Source organism: Lithobates pipiens, unplaced genomic scaffold (genome assembly GCF_037356315.1).
Source record: "Lithobates pipiens isolate NorthernLeopardFrog02 unplaced genomic scaffold, aLitPip1_a1.2 Scaffold_16, whole genome shotgun sequence".
NCBI lineage: Eukaryota > Metazoa > Chordata > Amphibia > Anura > Ranidae > Lithobates > Lithobates pipiens.
The window spans coordinates 571,370,399-571,387,522 of record NW_027507748.1 but is presented as its reverse complement, the minus strand read 5'-3'; the positions used below and the strand labels follow the sequence as shown (position 1 = coordinate 571,387,522).

At 43.3% G+C, this 17,124-nt stretch overlaps 1 protein-coding gene across 1 annotated transcript; it reads right to left on the bottom strand.

The window, feature by feature from the left end:
- Window positions 1-7,253: 7,253 nt before the first annotated feature.
- Window positions 7,254-16,760, bottom strand: LOC143983709 (thiol S-methyltransferase TMT1A-like). The gene is made up of 2 exons (XM_077483718.1): window positions 16,197-16,760; window positions 7,254-7,564 (listed from the first exon to the last, which is right to left on the bottom strand). Exons 1-2 carry the CDS (start codon window positions 16,692-16,694, stop codon window positions 7,328-7,330), a joined length of 735 nt encoding a protein of 244 aa, XP_077339844.1. The 5' UTR covers window positions 16,695-16,760; the 3' UTR covers window positions 7,254-7,327.
- Between the last annotated feature and the right edge of the window lie 364 nt (window positions 16,761-17,124).

The following is a 17,124-nucleotide window of genomic DNA, read 5'->3' as shown; positions in this document are numbered from 1 at the left end:
TCACTAATGATTCTCACATTATTAAGTTTTTCACACTTTTTTTATATATATATTTTTCTATTAAGTCACAGTCATATTTAGAGGCTAAGCGCTGCACTTTTATTTCTTCTGTTTTCGGTCAGAGCACCAATACCCGGAAGAAGATGGACGCTACAGGGGACAGCGGTAGCATCGCTGGCTCCTGTGTCAGGTAAGTGACACATAATGGGCTACTATGTGGTGCATAGTAGCCCATTATTCTTTACCTTTGCAGGGAAACAAAGAGGACGTAAACCCATCAGGGTTTACTTCCTCTTTAATGTCATAGAGATTGTTTATGTACATCACTTCCTGTCTCTGGGTCAGATTTCCCAGAAGGAGGAAACAGACAGAGAAACAAAGAACTTGGCCATCTGACCTTGCCTACATAGGGCCTGCTACCAGTGGCGGAATTATCAGGGTCGCACCAGTCGCATTTGCGACTGGGCCCTTGAGCTCCGCCACTGTAAGGGGGCCCGCCGCCACCCGGGAGATAGTCATTTACGCGGTGTCCCAGTAAGCCCCGCCCATCCTTTCCGACTGCTCCGCCCATCCTCCCCGCCCATCCTCTGCTCCCGCACTCATCGGGGACAGTCCCCGCCCGCTTCGCCCATCCTCTCCGCCCATTCCCTCTGCCCGCACAGTCTCCGCCCAAATTCTCTGTCCCCGCTTGCTCCGCCCATCGTCTCCGTCCACACCTTCAATCAAAGGCCCCGCCCAGCCTCCCTGCTCACCCAAGCAAGACCGAGCAAGCGGGGGGAACCAAGTGATCTACAAGTGAGTGGCACCCATCTCTTGATCCCCCTCCACACCACTGCTGCCACTGATACCCCCCACACCACCACAACTGCCACTGTTACCCCCACACCACCACAACTGCCACTGTTACCCCCACACCACCACAACTGCCACTTATACCCCCCACACCACCACAACTGCCACTGATACCCCCCACACCACCACAACTGCCACTGATACCCCCCACACCAGCACTACTGTCACTAATACCCCCACACCACCACAACTGCCACTGATACCCCTGCACACCACCACAACTGCCACTGATACCCCCGCACACCACCCCAACTGCCGCTGATACCCCGCACACTGCCACTGATACCCCCCACACCAGCACTACTGTCACTAATACCCCCACACCACCACAACTGCCACTGATACCCCCGCACACCACCACAACTGCCACTGATACCCCCGCACACCACCACAACTGCCACTGATACCCCCGCACACCACCACAACTGCCACTGATACCACCCACACACCATCACAACTGCCACTGATACCACCCACACACCATCACAACTGCCACTGATACCACCCACACACCACCATTACTGCCACTGATACCACCCACACACCACCATTACTGCCACTGATACCCCCACACACCACCATTACTGCCACTGATACCCCCACACACCACCATTACTGCCACTGATACCCCCACACACCACCATTACTGCCACTGATACCCCCACACACCACCATTACTGCCACTGATACCCCCACACCACCATTACTGCCACTGATACCCACACACCACCACTACTTCCACTGATACCCACCACACAACCACTACTGCCTCTGATTCCCCCTCCCCCACACCACCACCATTTATACCCCCCACACCACCGCAACCACTGCTGCCACTGATCCACCCCACCATGACCATCCAGCAACGACCATCCTTGCCACTGATACCATTCCCCTCCCCACCACTCATCCCATCCCACCCCCCCCCAACCATCACCCTCACCACGGATCCCATCTTCCCACCACCACTGCCACTCATCCCATCCCATCCCCCTCCAACCATCACCCTTGCCACTGATCCCATTCCCACCACCACATCTGCCACTCATCCCATTCAAACCCCCCATCACTGATCCCACCCCCCAACCACAACCCTTGCCACTGATCCCATCACCCTCACCGCTGCCACTCATGCTGCCACTAATCCCATTCCCCACCACTGGTACTACTGATCCCATCCCCACCCAACCAACACTGCTGCCACTGATCCCATCCCCACCCAACCAACACTGCTGCCACTGATCCCATCCTCCCCACCGCTGCCACTCTTCCCATCCTCCCCACCGCTGCCACTCATCCCATCTCTCCCTCACCACTGCCACTCATCCCATCCCCCACCACCGATGCCACTGATCCTATCCCTCCTCAAACACCACTGCTGCCACTAATCCCATCCCCCACCACCACCACTGGCACTCATCCCAGGGGCGTAACTACAGGGTTCACAATTGTGATAGCGCACATGTTGCCCCTGAACACCTAGATGGGGGAGGGGGGCATTTAGAGGAACACATCCCCTCAATTTTTCTCCTGTAGCCACTAAAAGTCTGCTTCTCCTCCTCTCCCTCTGATAGGAATTAAGTAACTGCAGGAGGAAAATGGAGAGGATTTGTTCCCCCTCCTATCCAGGTCCTGCTGCCCCCGGGATCAGTCAGAAGAGCCCTGGCTGGAGGTCAGGGGGGCCCTCCATGGTTTCTTGCATCGGGGCCCTGAAGGTTCTAGTTACGCCACTGCCTGCTACTGCTGCTGTGTGTTTACCTAGAGCAGAAGTAGAGAGTGTGTAGGGTCTTGTCCCCCTCTTCGGTTCTGGCCGGGCCTCTGCGCCTTCTTCTAGCTCTTTTACAAGCAGTGTCCCCTGGAAACAAAGAACTTGGCCACCTGACCTTGCCTACATAGGGCCTGCTACTGCTGCTGCGTGTTTACCTAGAGCAGAAGTAGAGAGTGTGTATCCATCCTTGTGACAGACTTACTGTATCTCTGTCCTATTATTGTGCATTCACAGTGGTATATAAGTAGCTGTGTGTAAAGCCCCATACACACTATCAGTTTTTCTGCTGAGTTTTTCCTTCAGATTTACCAAAACCATATAATATGAGGTCAAACCTTAGGAGTTTCAATGTTTATGCAATCAGGCAGGCCCTTGCACTACATGGTTTTGGTAAACCTCATGGAAAAACACAGCAGAAAAACTGATAGTGTGTATGGGGCTTTTTAGTCACCTTCCAGTGTATTAGTAGGTGAACCTATTTATTACAATAGAGTTTATATGCAGCTCATGTTAGTCTAGTTAACCCTGTCCCTTCTGGTGTGGGATCCTATAGCTAGTTTTAGCTCAGGGCTCAATAACCAACATAGGCTAGAGCCAGGTTAGCCATCCGATGGCCACGTCTGGTAGTTAGAGATCTGGTTGTATGTTACAAACTACTAGGGAGGGACTAAAGGGCAGAGTAGATGGGCTGACCCTGATTTCCAGTGCAACACATGATGTCTCCGTGTGAGAAGCTGCATTCCTGGTTGGTTTGTGCAACTGCTAGAGGGTCTCCCCATCACCGCAGATCTTGTTTTCAAGTCTCTGACACCCAGATGAATGCTGTGTCACGATAATCCTTGGGACCCTGCAATTGGACTTTGTTGCAACATTCTTCTGGAGGTATCTCTATTAATAACTATATACTGTATAACCAGGAAAATGTGCACTATTTGACAGGTGGTGGCGGGGGGCAAGGGGCCAGTGTGACAGGTGGAGGAGAGTGTGACAGGTGGTGGTGGGGGCAGTGTGACAGGTAGAGGACCAGTGTGGGGAGCCAGTGTGACAGGTGGTGGTGGGGGGCAAGGGGCCAGAGTGAAAGGTGGAGGAGAGTGTAACTGGTGGGGGGGGGCAGTGTGACAGGTAGAGGACCAGTGTGGGGAGCCAGTGTGACAGGTGGTGGTGGGGGGGCAAGGGGCCAGTGTGACAGGTGGAGGAGAGAGTGTGACAGGTGATGGTGGGGGCAGTGTGACAGGTAGAGGACCAGTGTGGGGAGCCAGTGTGACAGGTGGTGGTGGGGGGCAAGGGGCCAGAGTGAAAGGTGGAGGAGAGTGTAACTGATGGGGGGGGGGGCAGTGTGACAGGTAGAGGACCAGTGTGGGGAGCCAGTGTGACAGGTGGTGGTGGGGGGGCAAGGGGCCAGTGTGACAGGTGGAGGAGAGAGTGTGACAGGTAGAGGACCAGTGTGGGGGGCCAGTGTGACAGGTGGTGGTGGGGGGCAAGGGGCCAGTGTGACAGGTGGAGGAGAGTGTGACAGGTGGTGGTGGGGGGGGGGCAGTGTGACAGGTAGAGGACAAGTGTGGGGGGCCAGTGTGACAGGTGGTGGTGGGTCAGTGTGATAGGTGGTGGTGGGGGGCCAGTGATACAGGTGGCAGACCAGTGTGGGGGGGGGGGGGGGCAGTGTGACAGGTGGTAGGTCAGTTTGACAGGTGCCAGAAAGTCACTCACTGTGTTGGCCATTAGTGCCAGCTTCTCAGGGCTGCCCTTAAAAACAAGAAGGAGAGAGCTGAGGCAGGCACTTGGCATGGAATCCTATGTCAGCAATAAACAGCCAGTCAATTAGCCAGCCAGCTAAGCTAATGTATGTACAACTACTCAAGCCTCCATAGTGTCCTCTTTTGAATCCCTGCATATTATTATATACAGACGCTAAGTACCCCCAACTGCTGGCACTACAATGCTTTCCACCTCCCTGTCTATCTTTCTTCAGATACAAAAACGCACGTCATCTGACTGCTGGTTATCCTCCCCAAATAACCCCTTATGGTCTAAACCTTCCCTTCTTGAATTATTTCCATCCCCAATACCTGAAGATGGTCACCTCAAGGAATTTATATACCTTAACCACTTATATGCCGTGCGGGGGTTTAAATCCTTTTCGCAACTACAAGATGACACTTTTCTGTTCTACTATTATCAGCTCCAACATGCAATCTAGGCCCAATTTAGGTCTTTTAAAAACCCAACTGTAACTTCCCTCCTAGAAAAATTGTTAAGGAATCCAGCTAAAACTATTAATATCAATACATTACTCTGAGCTCATTGTCGATTCTAAAACTAGATATTTGGCAGCCCAGCCTAAATGGTCCCTACCGACCCTCCAACTCATGGATTCTGACTGGTCAGAATTTGAGGAAATGTATAAGAATTCAATAAATGTCCTCTAAACACAGGATTATCCAATTGAAGGTATTCTACTACACCTATTTTACATCATCCAGATTACATAAAATTGGCCTTCGCTCAACACCTGAGTGTTTTAGGGGTTGTGGTGTCCTAGACAACTTTCTACACTGCTTCTGCACCTGCCCTCAAATCCTTACCTTTTGGATTGAGACTAACACTTTTATTTCATTAGCATTGGGCCTTCCTAAGTATTGCCATGCCTAAATATGCAAAATGTTTGTTGTAGATATTGTACTTTTATGCAAAGAAGACATGGAGCGGTACTTCTTCCCCATCACTTAACACTTGGAATGTTTGTTGTGGATATTGTACTTTTATGCAAAGAAGACATGGAGCGGTACTTCTTCCCCATCACTTAACACTTGGCATCAACTACTTAACGCTAGTCTAACACTTTATAAGCTCAAAAACAATCTCCCCCAAAGTTGTTTGATAAGATATAGGACTGTTGGGTTTCTAGCCCACTGATTCTAGTTTCTCCAGATACAGGAAACTGTGACTTGTATACAGTTTCTCTGTATGGCTAATATCTTGTACAATTTAGCTTACTGTACCCAACGTAAGACTTATCTTCTTAAAGTGATACTGAAGTCTAATTTTTTTGTGTTAAAAATAACAAACACGTTATACTTGCTCTGTGCAGTGGTTTTGCACAGAGCAGCTCGGATCTTCCTTTTCTCGGGTCCCTCTTCGGCTCTCCTGTTGCGTGCACCCACAGCAAGTAGCAGCTTCCTGTGTCCTTTCAGACACAAACCCGCGGCCCGGCCCCACCCCCCTCTCCTCATTGGCTCACTGACTTTGATTGGCACCCCTGGATTGAGTTGGGGCTCAGGTATTAGGGGGCTGAGGGGAGTTGCTGAACATGAAAGTTTTTTATCTTAATGCATACAATGCATTAAGATTAAAAACCTTCAGACTTTACAACCACTTTAAGGCTCGGTTCACGTATATGCAAATTGGATGCGTTTTTAACCGCATTCAATTGGCATAACATGTGAATCGGGGCCCGGCTTTCACATATGTCACATATTTAAAAAGTGTCCTGTGCATTTTTGGGTCTGGTTTAGGTGCAATTTAACCCTTTCCCGACCAGCCGCCACAGTAATGCTGCGGTAGGTTGGCTCCCCTGCACGAGCCGTCATAGCTGTATGTCGGGTTTTTAAGACACTGTAGCAGGCACGTGCAAATGCAGTGTGTCCCCGAAGCCGATGTGCATGCCTGGTGGGCAAGATGACAGCCGGGCACCCGCGATCACTCGTGACAGAGTGAGAACCGGGATCTGTGTGTGTAAACATTAAGATAAACACACAAATCCCGGTTCTGTCAGGGGAGAGGAGGCAGATCGTGTGTTCTTACCAAGTAGGAATGATCAATCGCTTCCTCTAGTCAGCGACATTCCCCCCCCCACAGTTAGAACACACATAGGGAATACATTTAACCCCTTGATCGGCCCCTAGTGTTACAGTAATCATCAGTGGCTATTTTTGGCTCTGATCACTGTATAAATGTCAGTGGTCCCAAAAAAGTGTTGAAAGTGTCAGATTTGTCCGCCGCAATGTCACAGTCCCAATAAAAATCGCAGATTGCCGTCATTACTAGGGGAAAAAAAAATTGAAAAAAATAAAAATTTCATAAATCTATATCCTATTTTGTAGACACTATAACATTTGCGCAAACCAATCAATATACGCTTATTCCGATTTTTTTTTTTTTTTTTTACCAAAAATATGTAGAAGAATATATATCAGTCTAAACTGATGAAGAAATTAGTTTTTGTTTTTGTTTTTTTTTTCATTTTGGGATACTTATTATAGCAAAAAGTACAAAATATTGTGTTTTTTTTTTCTTTCAAAATTGTCGCTCTTTTTTTGTTAATAGCGCAAAATTTAAAAACCGCTGAAGTGATCAAATAACGCCAAAAGAAAGCTCTATTTGTGGGGAAAAAGTGCATATATTTTGTTTGGGTACAATGTCGAACAACCTCGCAATTGTCAGTTAAAGTGACACAATGCCGTATCACAAAAAATGGGAAAATCTTCCGGGGCTGAAGTGGTTAAGGTACAAATTTTCACCGGAATCGCAACTAAACCAGTGAACAGAAATGCACTGGACTGCCGCACTGAAACCACAGCCGCATATGTGTGAATCCAGCCTAATACCGCTTTGTAATAACAAGACATGAGACATGTTTATTTCTTTTTCTCTGTATTGTCTTTAGTTGCAAAACCAATAAACATATCTTAAAAAAAAAAGAAAAAAGTTTTATTTCACAGCATATCCAATGATATGGGGTTTGACAGGACTGTATTTAAATGGAGCAGTGACATGTCTATATTTGACATCCGAAAATTTGGCTTTTTCCAGATATTTCCATGTTTCCTTTGTTAGCAGGCATCCATCCCCTATGTATTTCCAAGTTGGATTCAAAATTTCCTGAAAAAAATAGTTCCAAGAGGAAGGATCTGCCTTAACGTGTTCAATGAAGTAGTACGCTCCTCCCTGCAACAGAACAGACAAATAATCAGAACACAAGAACAACATTAAGTCATAATGCTTCATGTATAACAACTTGGACGTAACTAAATGTAATTGAATGCAAGTCCATTTAAATCCAGCCGCCCACAGACTTTAAGGAGCTTCTGATCAGGTTTGTCAAAAAATTGATAGGCCGACCTCATAGGGTTGCCACATTTTCTTCAAATCAAACCCGAATACTTTAGCAGCGCACAGCATTTTTTTTACAGTATAAACTGTACATATATTTTGCATTTAAATAACATTTCTAATCACAAGTAGAACAGAAATGGAAGGTGCGCACACCTAGCGCATTACCAAACATAATTTAATAATAAAAATATTTTATTTAAAAGTGGGTACTTACAAAATGCAAATGACAGAAGGCCATAAAAACAATGCATGGACATGCACAGAACACGGGGTACACCTAATGCGTTTCGGGGGCGCACAGAGCTAGACTAGGCTAGGCTTAACGATTCACCTCAATAAAGCAATTGTGCTTAACAAAAGATATGTATATATAAAAATTCTCAATGTGCATTCTTCATATATTAATCCACAGAAATGTGCAATCCAAAACATTTGTGATTTGTGATACACCACCACCTTCCAATATACGCTCTTACCAGAAACCGGTAAAATAAAAGCCTGTGTTATGCCTTTTTCTCTCTGGGTCTTTAAAACAAGTAGTTTGGGCTATATCCAGCAGATGCAGCAATAATCTCTCATGTGTCTCCACTAGCCTCAAAGGAGGCTAGTTGTGTGATGTTGGCGTCACTTCCGGCCCATGACCCACACTGATACTGAGTCTCAAATCGCACGCTGGCTCCCTGCACACAGAACGGCCCGCACAGGCCATTACTGGAATGCTGGATAGACTCAGTGCTGGTCTAAGGCACATTTAAATGGGAGTGTAAACCTTTAAAATGTTTTATTTGAAATAGATGTGTAATTTTGCGAAATGATGGACGTTTGTTTTTTCATGAGAACCTGAGAACCATAAACTAGTGGAGACACATGAGAGAGTATTGCTGCATCTGCTGGATGTATCCCAAACTACTTGTTTAAAGAACCAGAGAGACTGAAGCCTCGTACACACGATTGGATTGTTGGCCAACAAAACCATTTAATTTTGTCCGAAGGGCGTTGGCCCAAACTTGTCTTGCATACACACGGGCATGCAATTGTTGGCCAACAATTACAAATGTAGTTACGTACTAGATGTACTACGTGTTTTTTCAGCTCTTTAGCGCCACCCTTTGGACTCCTCCTGGTAATTTTGTGTTAGTAGATGTTTGGTGAGTCTGTTGGTTCGCACTTTTCATCTTGCACTTTTCAGTTCATGCTTTTCAGTTCCCGCTTTTCAGTTTGTTTCTGAACGGCCATTCATCAACCCGACATGTTGCAGAATCAGAGGAGATAATGTGTTATTTATTATTGGCCTTGGAGTTATTGCTTTGACATTTTTTGGGTTGAATAATTATTTGATTTGGTATATTATCTATATTTTTGGATGCATAGAATGCACGTTTTGGTTAAGTCCTATTGGCAGATAGCATGTCTAATTTTATTTGTTTTCTTTTTTTAATGCACAATAAAATAATTGTGTAGAATAATACTTGGCTATGTGTTTTACTTCAAATGACATTTTGGGAGTAGGCAGTTACATTTAAAAAAAATACAATGTAAAATTGACAAGGGACACCAACTTAGTTGTATCTTTGATCTTAAAAACTACGGGAAAATGGTGTTGTGGTAACCTGGCCAAATAAAAAAAATAAAAAAAGCATAATAATATTATTCCTGATATCACTAGAAAAAAAAAAGCCTTTGAAAATTTGTTTGCAATAACTCCATCAGTATCACCAGCAAAGCAGCTTCATTATTATGCCATTAAAGAAGAAGAGAATGTGCGCTGCATTTCGAGATTTCATAATTTGTCACGTTGCGAATGTTGATTCTCCATTACGAATGCTACTTTACAAGACAGATGCTTCTCGTGCTTGCTTCCGAGCATGCGTGTTTGTACTTTGGACTTTTGTCCAACGGACTTGTGTACACACGCTCGGAAAATCTGACAACACACATTTGTCCGTGGAAAATTAAAAAACCGGCTAGCCAACATTTGTTGGCGGAAAATCTGACAAAAATTGTCCAATTGAGCATACACAAGGTTGGATTTACCGCCAACAGCCTGTCATCGAACATTTCCCGTCGGAAAGTCCGATCGTGTGCATGTGGCTTTATTTTTGGCACTTAAGTGTTAGAGCAGTATATATATCTTTGAGAAGTGGAGGTCTACCTAAATAGTGTGGAAAACTTAGAAAAGTATAATAAAACAAATGTCACTCTAAATAAAGTTAGGCTATCTTAAAAGTGTACTGCGTCAGTCAGTAGAGCAGTGGATGCTGTCAGTAGAGCAGTAGATTGTGGCAGTAGGGCAGTGGATATTGTCAGTAGGGCAGTAGACAGTGGCAGTAGGGCAGCAGTGGACAGTGTCAGTAGGGCAGTGGATGGTGCCACCAGGGCAGTGGACAGTGCCAGTAGTTTTTATTTTAATTTTTTTAAGTAGGGGTCGGCAAAGCAGGGACATTTTCACAATCTACCTGTCACTTGCCCACAGTTGATAGGTAGATCATGATCGTCGAGTTGCTGACCGCTCTAGGGCCTCAGATTAAAAAATATATAATGTCATTTTTGGGGTATCTAAGAAATTTTCTAGCAAAAAAATGCAGATTTTCATGTGTAGGAGAGAAATGTTAGAACTGGCCCAGTACGCAAGGTGATAAGACCTACCCTCCTTGCCACCGCACATATACAAGAGGTTAAACATCAATTAACATCAGCATATTTTTACACTATCCAAATGTATGCACCTAAAACAAAAAATATTATAATATTAGCAAAACTAAATTCTTAAAAATGCTTTATATAATGTTTGCATCTTTTGTCCTGTTTAAATAGCATGATATCAGAGGTCCTATGGGGACCCCTAGTGGCCAAATTCCACAATTGTATGTAATGCGCACAACTATTTAACCCTTTTTATTACCACAATAAGTGACCTAGAACAGTGTTTTTCAACTCCAGTCCTCAAAACGCCCCAACAGGTCATATTTTCTGGCTTTCCATTGTTTTGCACAGGTGATTTGATCAGTTTCACTGCCTTAGTTCTTACCACAGCAGTTTCATCTGATGGAAATCCTGAAAACATGACCTGTTGTGGGGCGCCTTGAGGACTGGAGTTGAGAAACACTGACCTAGAATATGACCACAGATCAATCAGATACCACAAGCATGTTAACAGCTGAAGTTCCCAAAAGAGATATTTTAATAAATTATATTTATATTATATATATATATATATATATATATATATATATATATATATATATATACACACACACACACACACACACTTGTGCTCATAAGTTTACATACCCTGGCAGAATTTATGATTTCTTGGCCATTTTTCAGAGAATATGAATGATAACACAAAAACTTTTCTTTCACTCATGGTTAGTGTTTGGCTGAAGCCATTTATTATCAATCATCTGTGTATACTCTTTTTAAATCATAAAGACAACAGAAACTACCCAAATAACCCTGATCAAGAGTTTACATACCCCAGTTCTTAATACCGTGTATTGCCCCCTTTAACATCAATGACAGCTTGAAGAGTGTATTAGAATGTCACATCACAGATATTTCATGTAGAAACTATAATGGTCCCCAGGCAATTATAGAAAGCTTACCAATATAGACAGACTTAGATCTGGTATGAATGAAAGACAATGATCATATGAAACTCAAAAGGAAATTGTACTTTTCCTATTGGCGCTGCGGACCATCCAGATAATTTTTCTTTAAAAAATTTCTCCCAAAGCAAGTAACAAAGAGAAAAGTGGAGAGAACTCACATAAGGGTAAAAAAGAAAATAGGTTGATAGGGCAAAAAGTAGAAAGGAAGTAATAGATAGAGTAAAATATTAAAGTGCAAGTATGAACTAAAGCCCCATACACACTATCACATTTTCTGCTGATTTTTGTCTTCAGATTTACCAAAACCATGTAGTGCAAGGGCCTGCCTGATCGCATACAAATTGAAACGCCTAAGGTTTGACCTCATATTATATGGTTTTAGTAAATCTGAAGGAAATTATCAGCAGAAAATCTGATATTGTGTATGAGGCTATAGAGAGAGCAAATGTATATGCACATGGGAGTGGAGAAGCCAAAGAGAAGAAAGCTAGGGGACTTAAAGCTGGCCATACACTGTTTGAATTTTGTCTGGTTCCTGATGAACAAATCAAAATGGCTTCCCAACAAACATTTCACAAGAGGAAAAAAAAAAGGAGCCAGGAGGAAAAATGCTAGACAACTGCATTAAATTAGATGCAGCCCCCTTTCAGGTATTTTAAAATGCAGGGCCAGCTGCCAAGATACGATAGCCGCAGCAAGAGATTTGCCCTTCCTGCTGTGTAGCGTAGATGGAGTAATATGTTACAAAAAATCTATATATGTATGGTCACCTTAACAAGGGTGAGGAGGAGGAGAGGGCCTGGATGACAGTGTAACAGAGGCCTATGAGGGATAGGAGATTGTCACATGTACTATGAGTCGATTATCAGTTTTTTATATACTTTTTAGAATATACAAAGTCCATCCAGTAAAACCAAGTGTATCTAAATTTATCATAATGGTAGTACAGAGTTGCTGTCAAAGTTTTCAAAGAAAAGATTCAATAATCTGCTTGAGCCATAATTATATGGACAGGGTTATTCTTGTCTCCAAAGTATGGGATTGCAGGCCTTAGCAGCATTTAGTAAATGAATCAATAAATAATTTTTGTATTGTTTCCTAGGAAGGCGATTTAAGTTGATACTGGAGAAGATAGGCAGCTGAATTGTTGCCCAGGGCAACAGCAGTCAGCTCATGTACTCATCATAAGATCTTTTGTACTCTGTAGAATCTAGTCATGATTTTATAGTCAGGCTCCTGAAATTTAGAGGTGATCGAAGAATGTTGTGCAAAATCTTATTTGGAGTTTAACCCCGACAGGATTCTGTTTTCCATCTTAAATATCCAAAACATCTCTCTTTTGCAGAGTTTCAGAAAAAAACACCTCCCCCACAAATATGAGGAGGTGACTCTTTCTATGCCTAGTACTGAAACCAAGCTATAATCTGCATTATGTTCTTGAGCAAAGTGTTTGCTAAATTAGTGGGTTCATTGGACTTTTTAGCTCCTAAATGGTCACCTGTCCTTTCTTTGAGCCTTCTAGACGTTCTACCAACATAATGATTTCCAAACACATTTCAAACAATAACAAATAATATTTCTTTATCTTTATTTATGTATTGCCAATTCTCCTATTTCTACCCCTGAAGAAGTAGACTTGATACATTCAGTGACCTTAACATCGGAATCGCACTAAAATTTTTGTTTTCACTGCAGTTGAATGTGCCCTTATGTCTTAATCATGTGTGCTACAGGAACCTAAATTAGTTGCCGATCGTATTAGCTTTCCTTGCAACCTTTTTGACACCATTTCAAATTACATTAACACACCCCAGATCCCCATAAAACACTGGTAAATGTTTCATAATGCTATTTCTAATTCTATCAAATTATATACAATAAACAGTAGAAAATATTATAGGACCAACCTTCTTTCTTTGTCATTTAACTCTACCATCAGACTCACTAATTAGATTTGTAAGTTGATTAATAATGGTAATGCTATAAATTACTTTTTTTGCTGCGTTTTTATTTTTTATGAACTGTTTTTCAAAGTATATCCAAACAACATAAGTACAATCTGCAGAAGTAGGATGAAAATAGAAAATATAGAAAATCACCACAAACAGAGCACAGATGTTTTACAATATAGGTGTGCATAAACAAGAGAATGGGGGAGAAACGCGTGGGGAAGGATGGAACATGGGTTCCTACAGGTTTTAGGCATAAGATTGGGGTCGTGTGTTCAATCTCGTATTTGTTTGTAGGCCTCACATTTGCATGTTCTGATTGAACCCCAGCGAGAGATAGCTTGATGGAATTTCTATGCCAGAGTGTTGTCTAGCAGATAAGCGTAGCCTTGTAAATGATTAGGGAGAATCCTGGTTGGACTCAAGTATGACCATGTAAGGTTCACAGGGAGTAGGGGGTATGGAAAATAAGGAAGATAATAAGAGCAAGAGAGATTGGGTATAAAGGGCTCAGGGACCTGGGGAAGGTAGATCAAGAAGTAGGTGGGGCAGAGGGTACAGGGAAGGTAGGGGAATTCTTGGAGGGTTATGGGGTGGACAAATATAAACAAATATTTACCTTACACGGTGATAGTGCCAAGCCTTGTTTTGGGTAAAAAATGGACACCATAATCAAGCTGAGGCTACTTATAGACCGAAGATGGCTGTTGTTTTACTCTGCAGGCGGCTCCAGTCCTTTGAGAATGTTTTTGTGAGTGGCAAGTGTAAGGGAGTTTGGTACCAGAGGAAGTCCTGTCAATCAGCCTTGGGGGTCCTATTTGACCTTAATGTGAAAACAATCTAACATCTTTGGGCGGCTTCGCATCTGATCTACTGCCAAGTTGTGTGTCCTAAACTGTGCCAGGGTGCATCTATTCATGCAAGGTTTGACCTATTAATTTAGGAGGTCATGGAACTCTGGTAAACCTTCACATATTCAATTTTGGTGAAGGTTCATTACACCAGTGGAGGACGCACTGATTCATTTGATTTTTCAGTGAAGAATGGGATCATCACATTGACTTTGAGCTACAAGTGGATATTTTATCATTTTTTTATATATATATATATATATATATTTTTTTTTTATGTTAAAGCGGATCTTCACCCTCTTTCTCATCTTTCCACCTCTGTACCCCTCCTCCCCTATGCTGATGAAATAGGACCTTTTCCATTTTCTTTTTATGTACTTTTTTTGTGAAAACACTTCTGGCCTGCCCCTTGTGCATGCCATTCTCCTAGGCGAATTACGTGCATTTTGCTCACTGTGCCTTCTGGGATACGCACGTTACATATCCCAGGAGGCATTAGCGTCACATGTCACAAATTAAGTCACTAAGTGCCAGCAGTCCTCCACACCTATCTTTAACATGATGCAAAACACCGCCCCCATCAAGGGATTCATTTGCTCCGATGCTATGCTACCCTGCTAGTTAATTTCCTTGATGGTTATGCTATTAAGGTGGAGAATCTCTGGGCCATTGATGCAGAGCCCTTTGAGGAAGAGCAGTGGAAGGAAGCCCTGCAGGGAGTACAGGAGATTTCTCTTAACATAAATCAGAAGCGTATGCAGCTTTACATCATTCATAAGGTATACTATACCTCCCAAAAAACTTTTTAAAATGAGTGCTTTGGATGACCCTCTATGTGGCAAGGGTCACCGGGATCATGGTGATTTAATTCACCGATTATGGCAATATCTAGAACTTCATTTTTACTGGTCAGGGATCATTCGACTGCTAAACACTTTCAAGTGACGATTCTAACTGATCCCAAAGAATGTATTTTAGGGGTCCTGAATGGTCTTTAGTTACAGTAGTTTACAAAAATAGCCATAGCTAGAGCTTTCTTTCAAGCGTGTGGACAGAGTCTGACCCACTGGAAATCAGCTAACCCACCCATGTGCTAGGCATGGATAGGGTACATGGGAGATACGCTTTGGTTGGAAAAGTGTATTTATCAACATAGAGGCTGCCCTGACAAATTTGAAAAAATATGGGCCCCGTAACTAGATACGCCAGGGCTTAGAAAGCTAGCTTTAGTAAGTATCAGAACAGACTTCTTTAATTTGTCAAGTTTTGATACACTCGTACTAAGCTATGTCCATTATATAATAATGTACTGTAAAAAATGGATTATGTCACTCTTCAAGTAGCTGTGCTATTAATTTGTTACCAGATAGGACAATATATGTGTGTGCCATGGAGATGCACCAATTCTGTTTTCTTGAGGACTGTAAGCATTCGTTGTTTGTTCTGGAAATGCGCCTTACTCTTTTTTTTCAATAAACACTTTTCTGATTTAAAGAGGTCAAGCCCCCCTAACAAAAAATTTAATGTCAGCAGCTACACATACTGTAGCTGCTGACTTTTAATATTAGGACACTTACCTGTCCTGGAATCCAGCCATGTTGGCACCCCACCCGATGTTTCCATTGTCTCTCTGTGCTGCCATTGCCATTTGTAGTAAGGGAACCCAGCAGTGAAGCCTTTCGGCTTCACAGCCGGTTCCCTACTGTGCATTGTCTGTTAGCATAACAGTCTATTGAAAGTGTTTTTTTTTCTATGTGCACCCCTTTAGAGGGGTTTCTAATCACTTCCTGTCCAGACAGATGAGAGAAAATCTCCCCAGTAGGACATAAGCTGCCAATATAAACCATAAGCCCTAACCCTTACACTTTTTGTCCAAAATGTATAAGGTTTTGTCTGGAGTTGGGCCAGGGCAAGAGTATTTTTGCATTGGCAAAAACTTATTTCAGTTTGAGTAGAAAACTACATCTGCATGTGACTAGTTACATGCCACTGGTTTAATACCCTATAATCATTAACATCTAATGTAGATGTGAGGCACCAGATATACACTTACAGGTCTCAGCAAACGATGAACTTCCTTCAGAACCCCTTCAATATTGTCAACAGAGCACAGCACCAGTGTGCAGACCACAACATCCATGGATCCACTTGGTATCTGGGCCATGTTCTCCCCTGGAGCCACCACAAAGGCCTGGAATTGGATATGTTGATTCTCCGCCAGGCTGTTGCTCAGAAACTTCTTGAAGTTAGGGTTAGGATCTACACAGGTGACTTTACATCCCTCAGGATAGAATTGAAAGTTTGCTCCAGTGCCGCAGCCCAGCTCTAGGACTCTGAGCTCCCCAGAAGGGCCTCTGAAGTCATTAAAGTTCCTGAAGAGCTCCTTCTTGTGCTCTGCCATGTATTTGTTGAAGCTCTTGGTGACTTTTTCCATAAGATAAGGAAATAATTTCTTGACTATGGGATCCCATAGGCCCAGGAAAGCAAGGATGTGTATGGGCAGTGCTATGAGAGCTACACATATCTGGAAGAATACAATGTGCACGGCCATTGTCAGACAGAGCAGCCTGTAATGTGTGCAGCCTGTGTGTGAGCTGAACAGGGAGGGGGCGGTCTTGCTATTACTGCTGCTGGGTGACAGAGCAGGAGGGGCATTGCCAATAACCGTGTAACAGTAACCTTTAAACAGGAAAAGGAGTGTAAGTGTCATGTATAAAAGTCTGGAAAAGCTAAGGCATGTGATGTGATAGCTAATTACTTTGGGTTCATACAAAAGTGTATATATAATGTCTCCTAAAAAAAAAAAAAAATGCCTTCAACAGTCTTTACAGCTCTGAGGATTGGGAAATGTTAGTATGAGGCATTAGCTGTCTGCTGAGAGACCACAGCTTCCCTTCCCAGAAAGGTTCTTTAAAAGAAAGATAGTATTAAAGCATTGTTTACCTTCTGCAAAAAAATGCAGCATTGTAGCACTACCCCCA

Bases quoted from the DNA above. Each gene is read 5' to 3' on its own strand.
- LOC143983709 (XM_077483718.1), bottom strand. From the start codon at position 16,694: ATGGCCGTGCACATTGTATTCTTCCAGATATGTGTAGCTCTCATAGCA. The intron at 7,565-16,196 runs GTAAGTGTATAT...GTTCTGTTGCAG, and splicing joins TTCATCGTTTGCTGAGACCT to GGAGGAGCGTACTACTTCAT.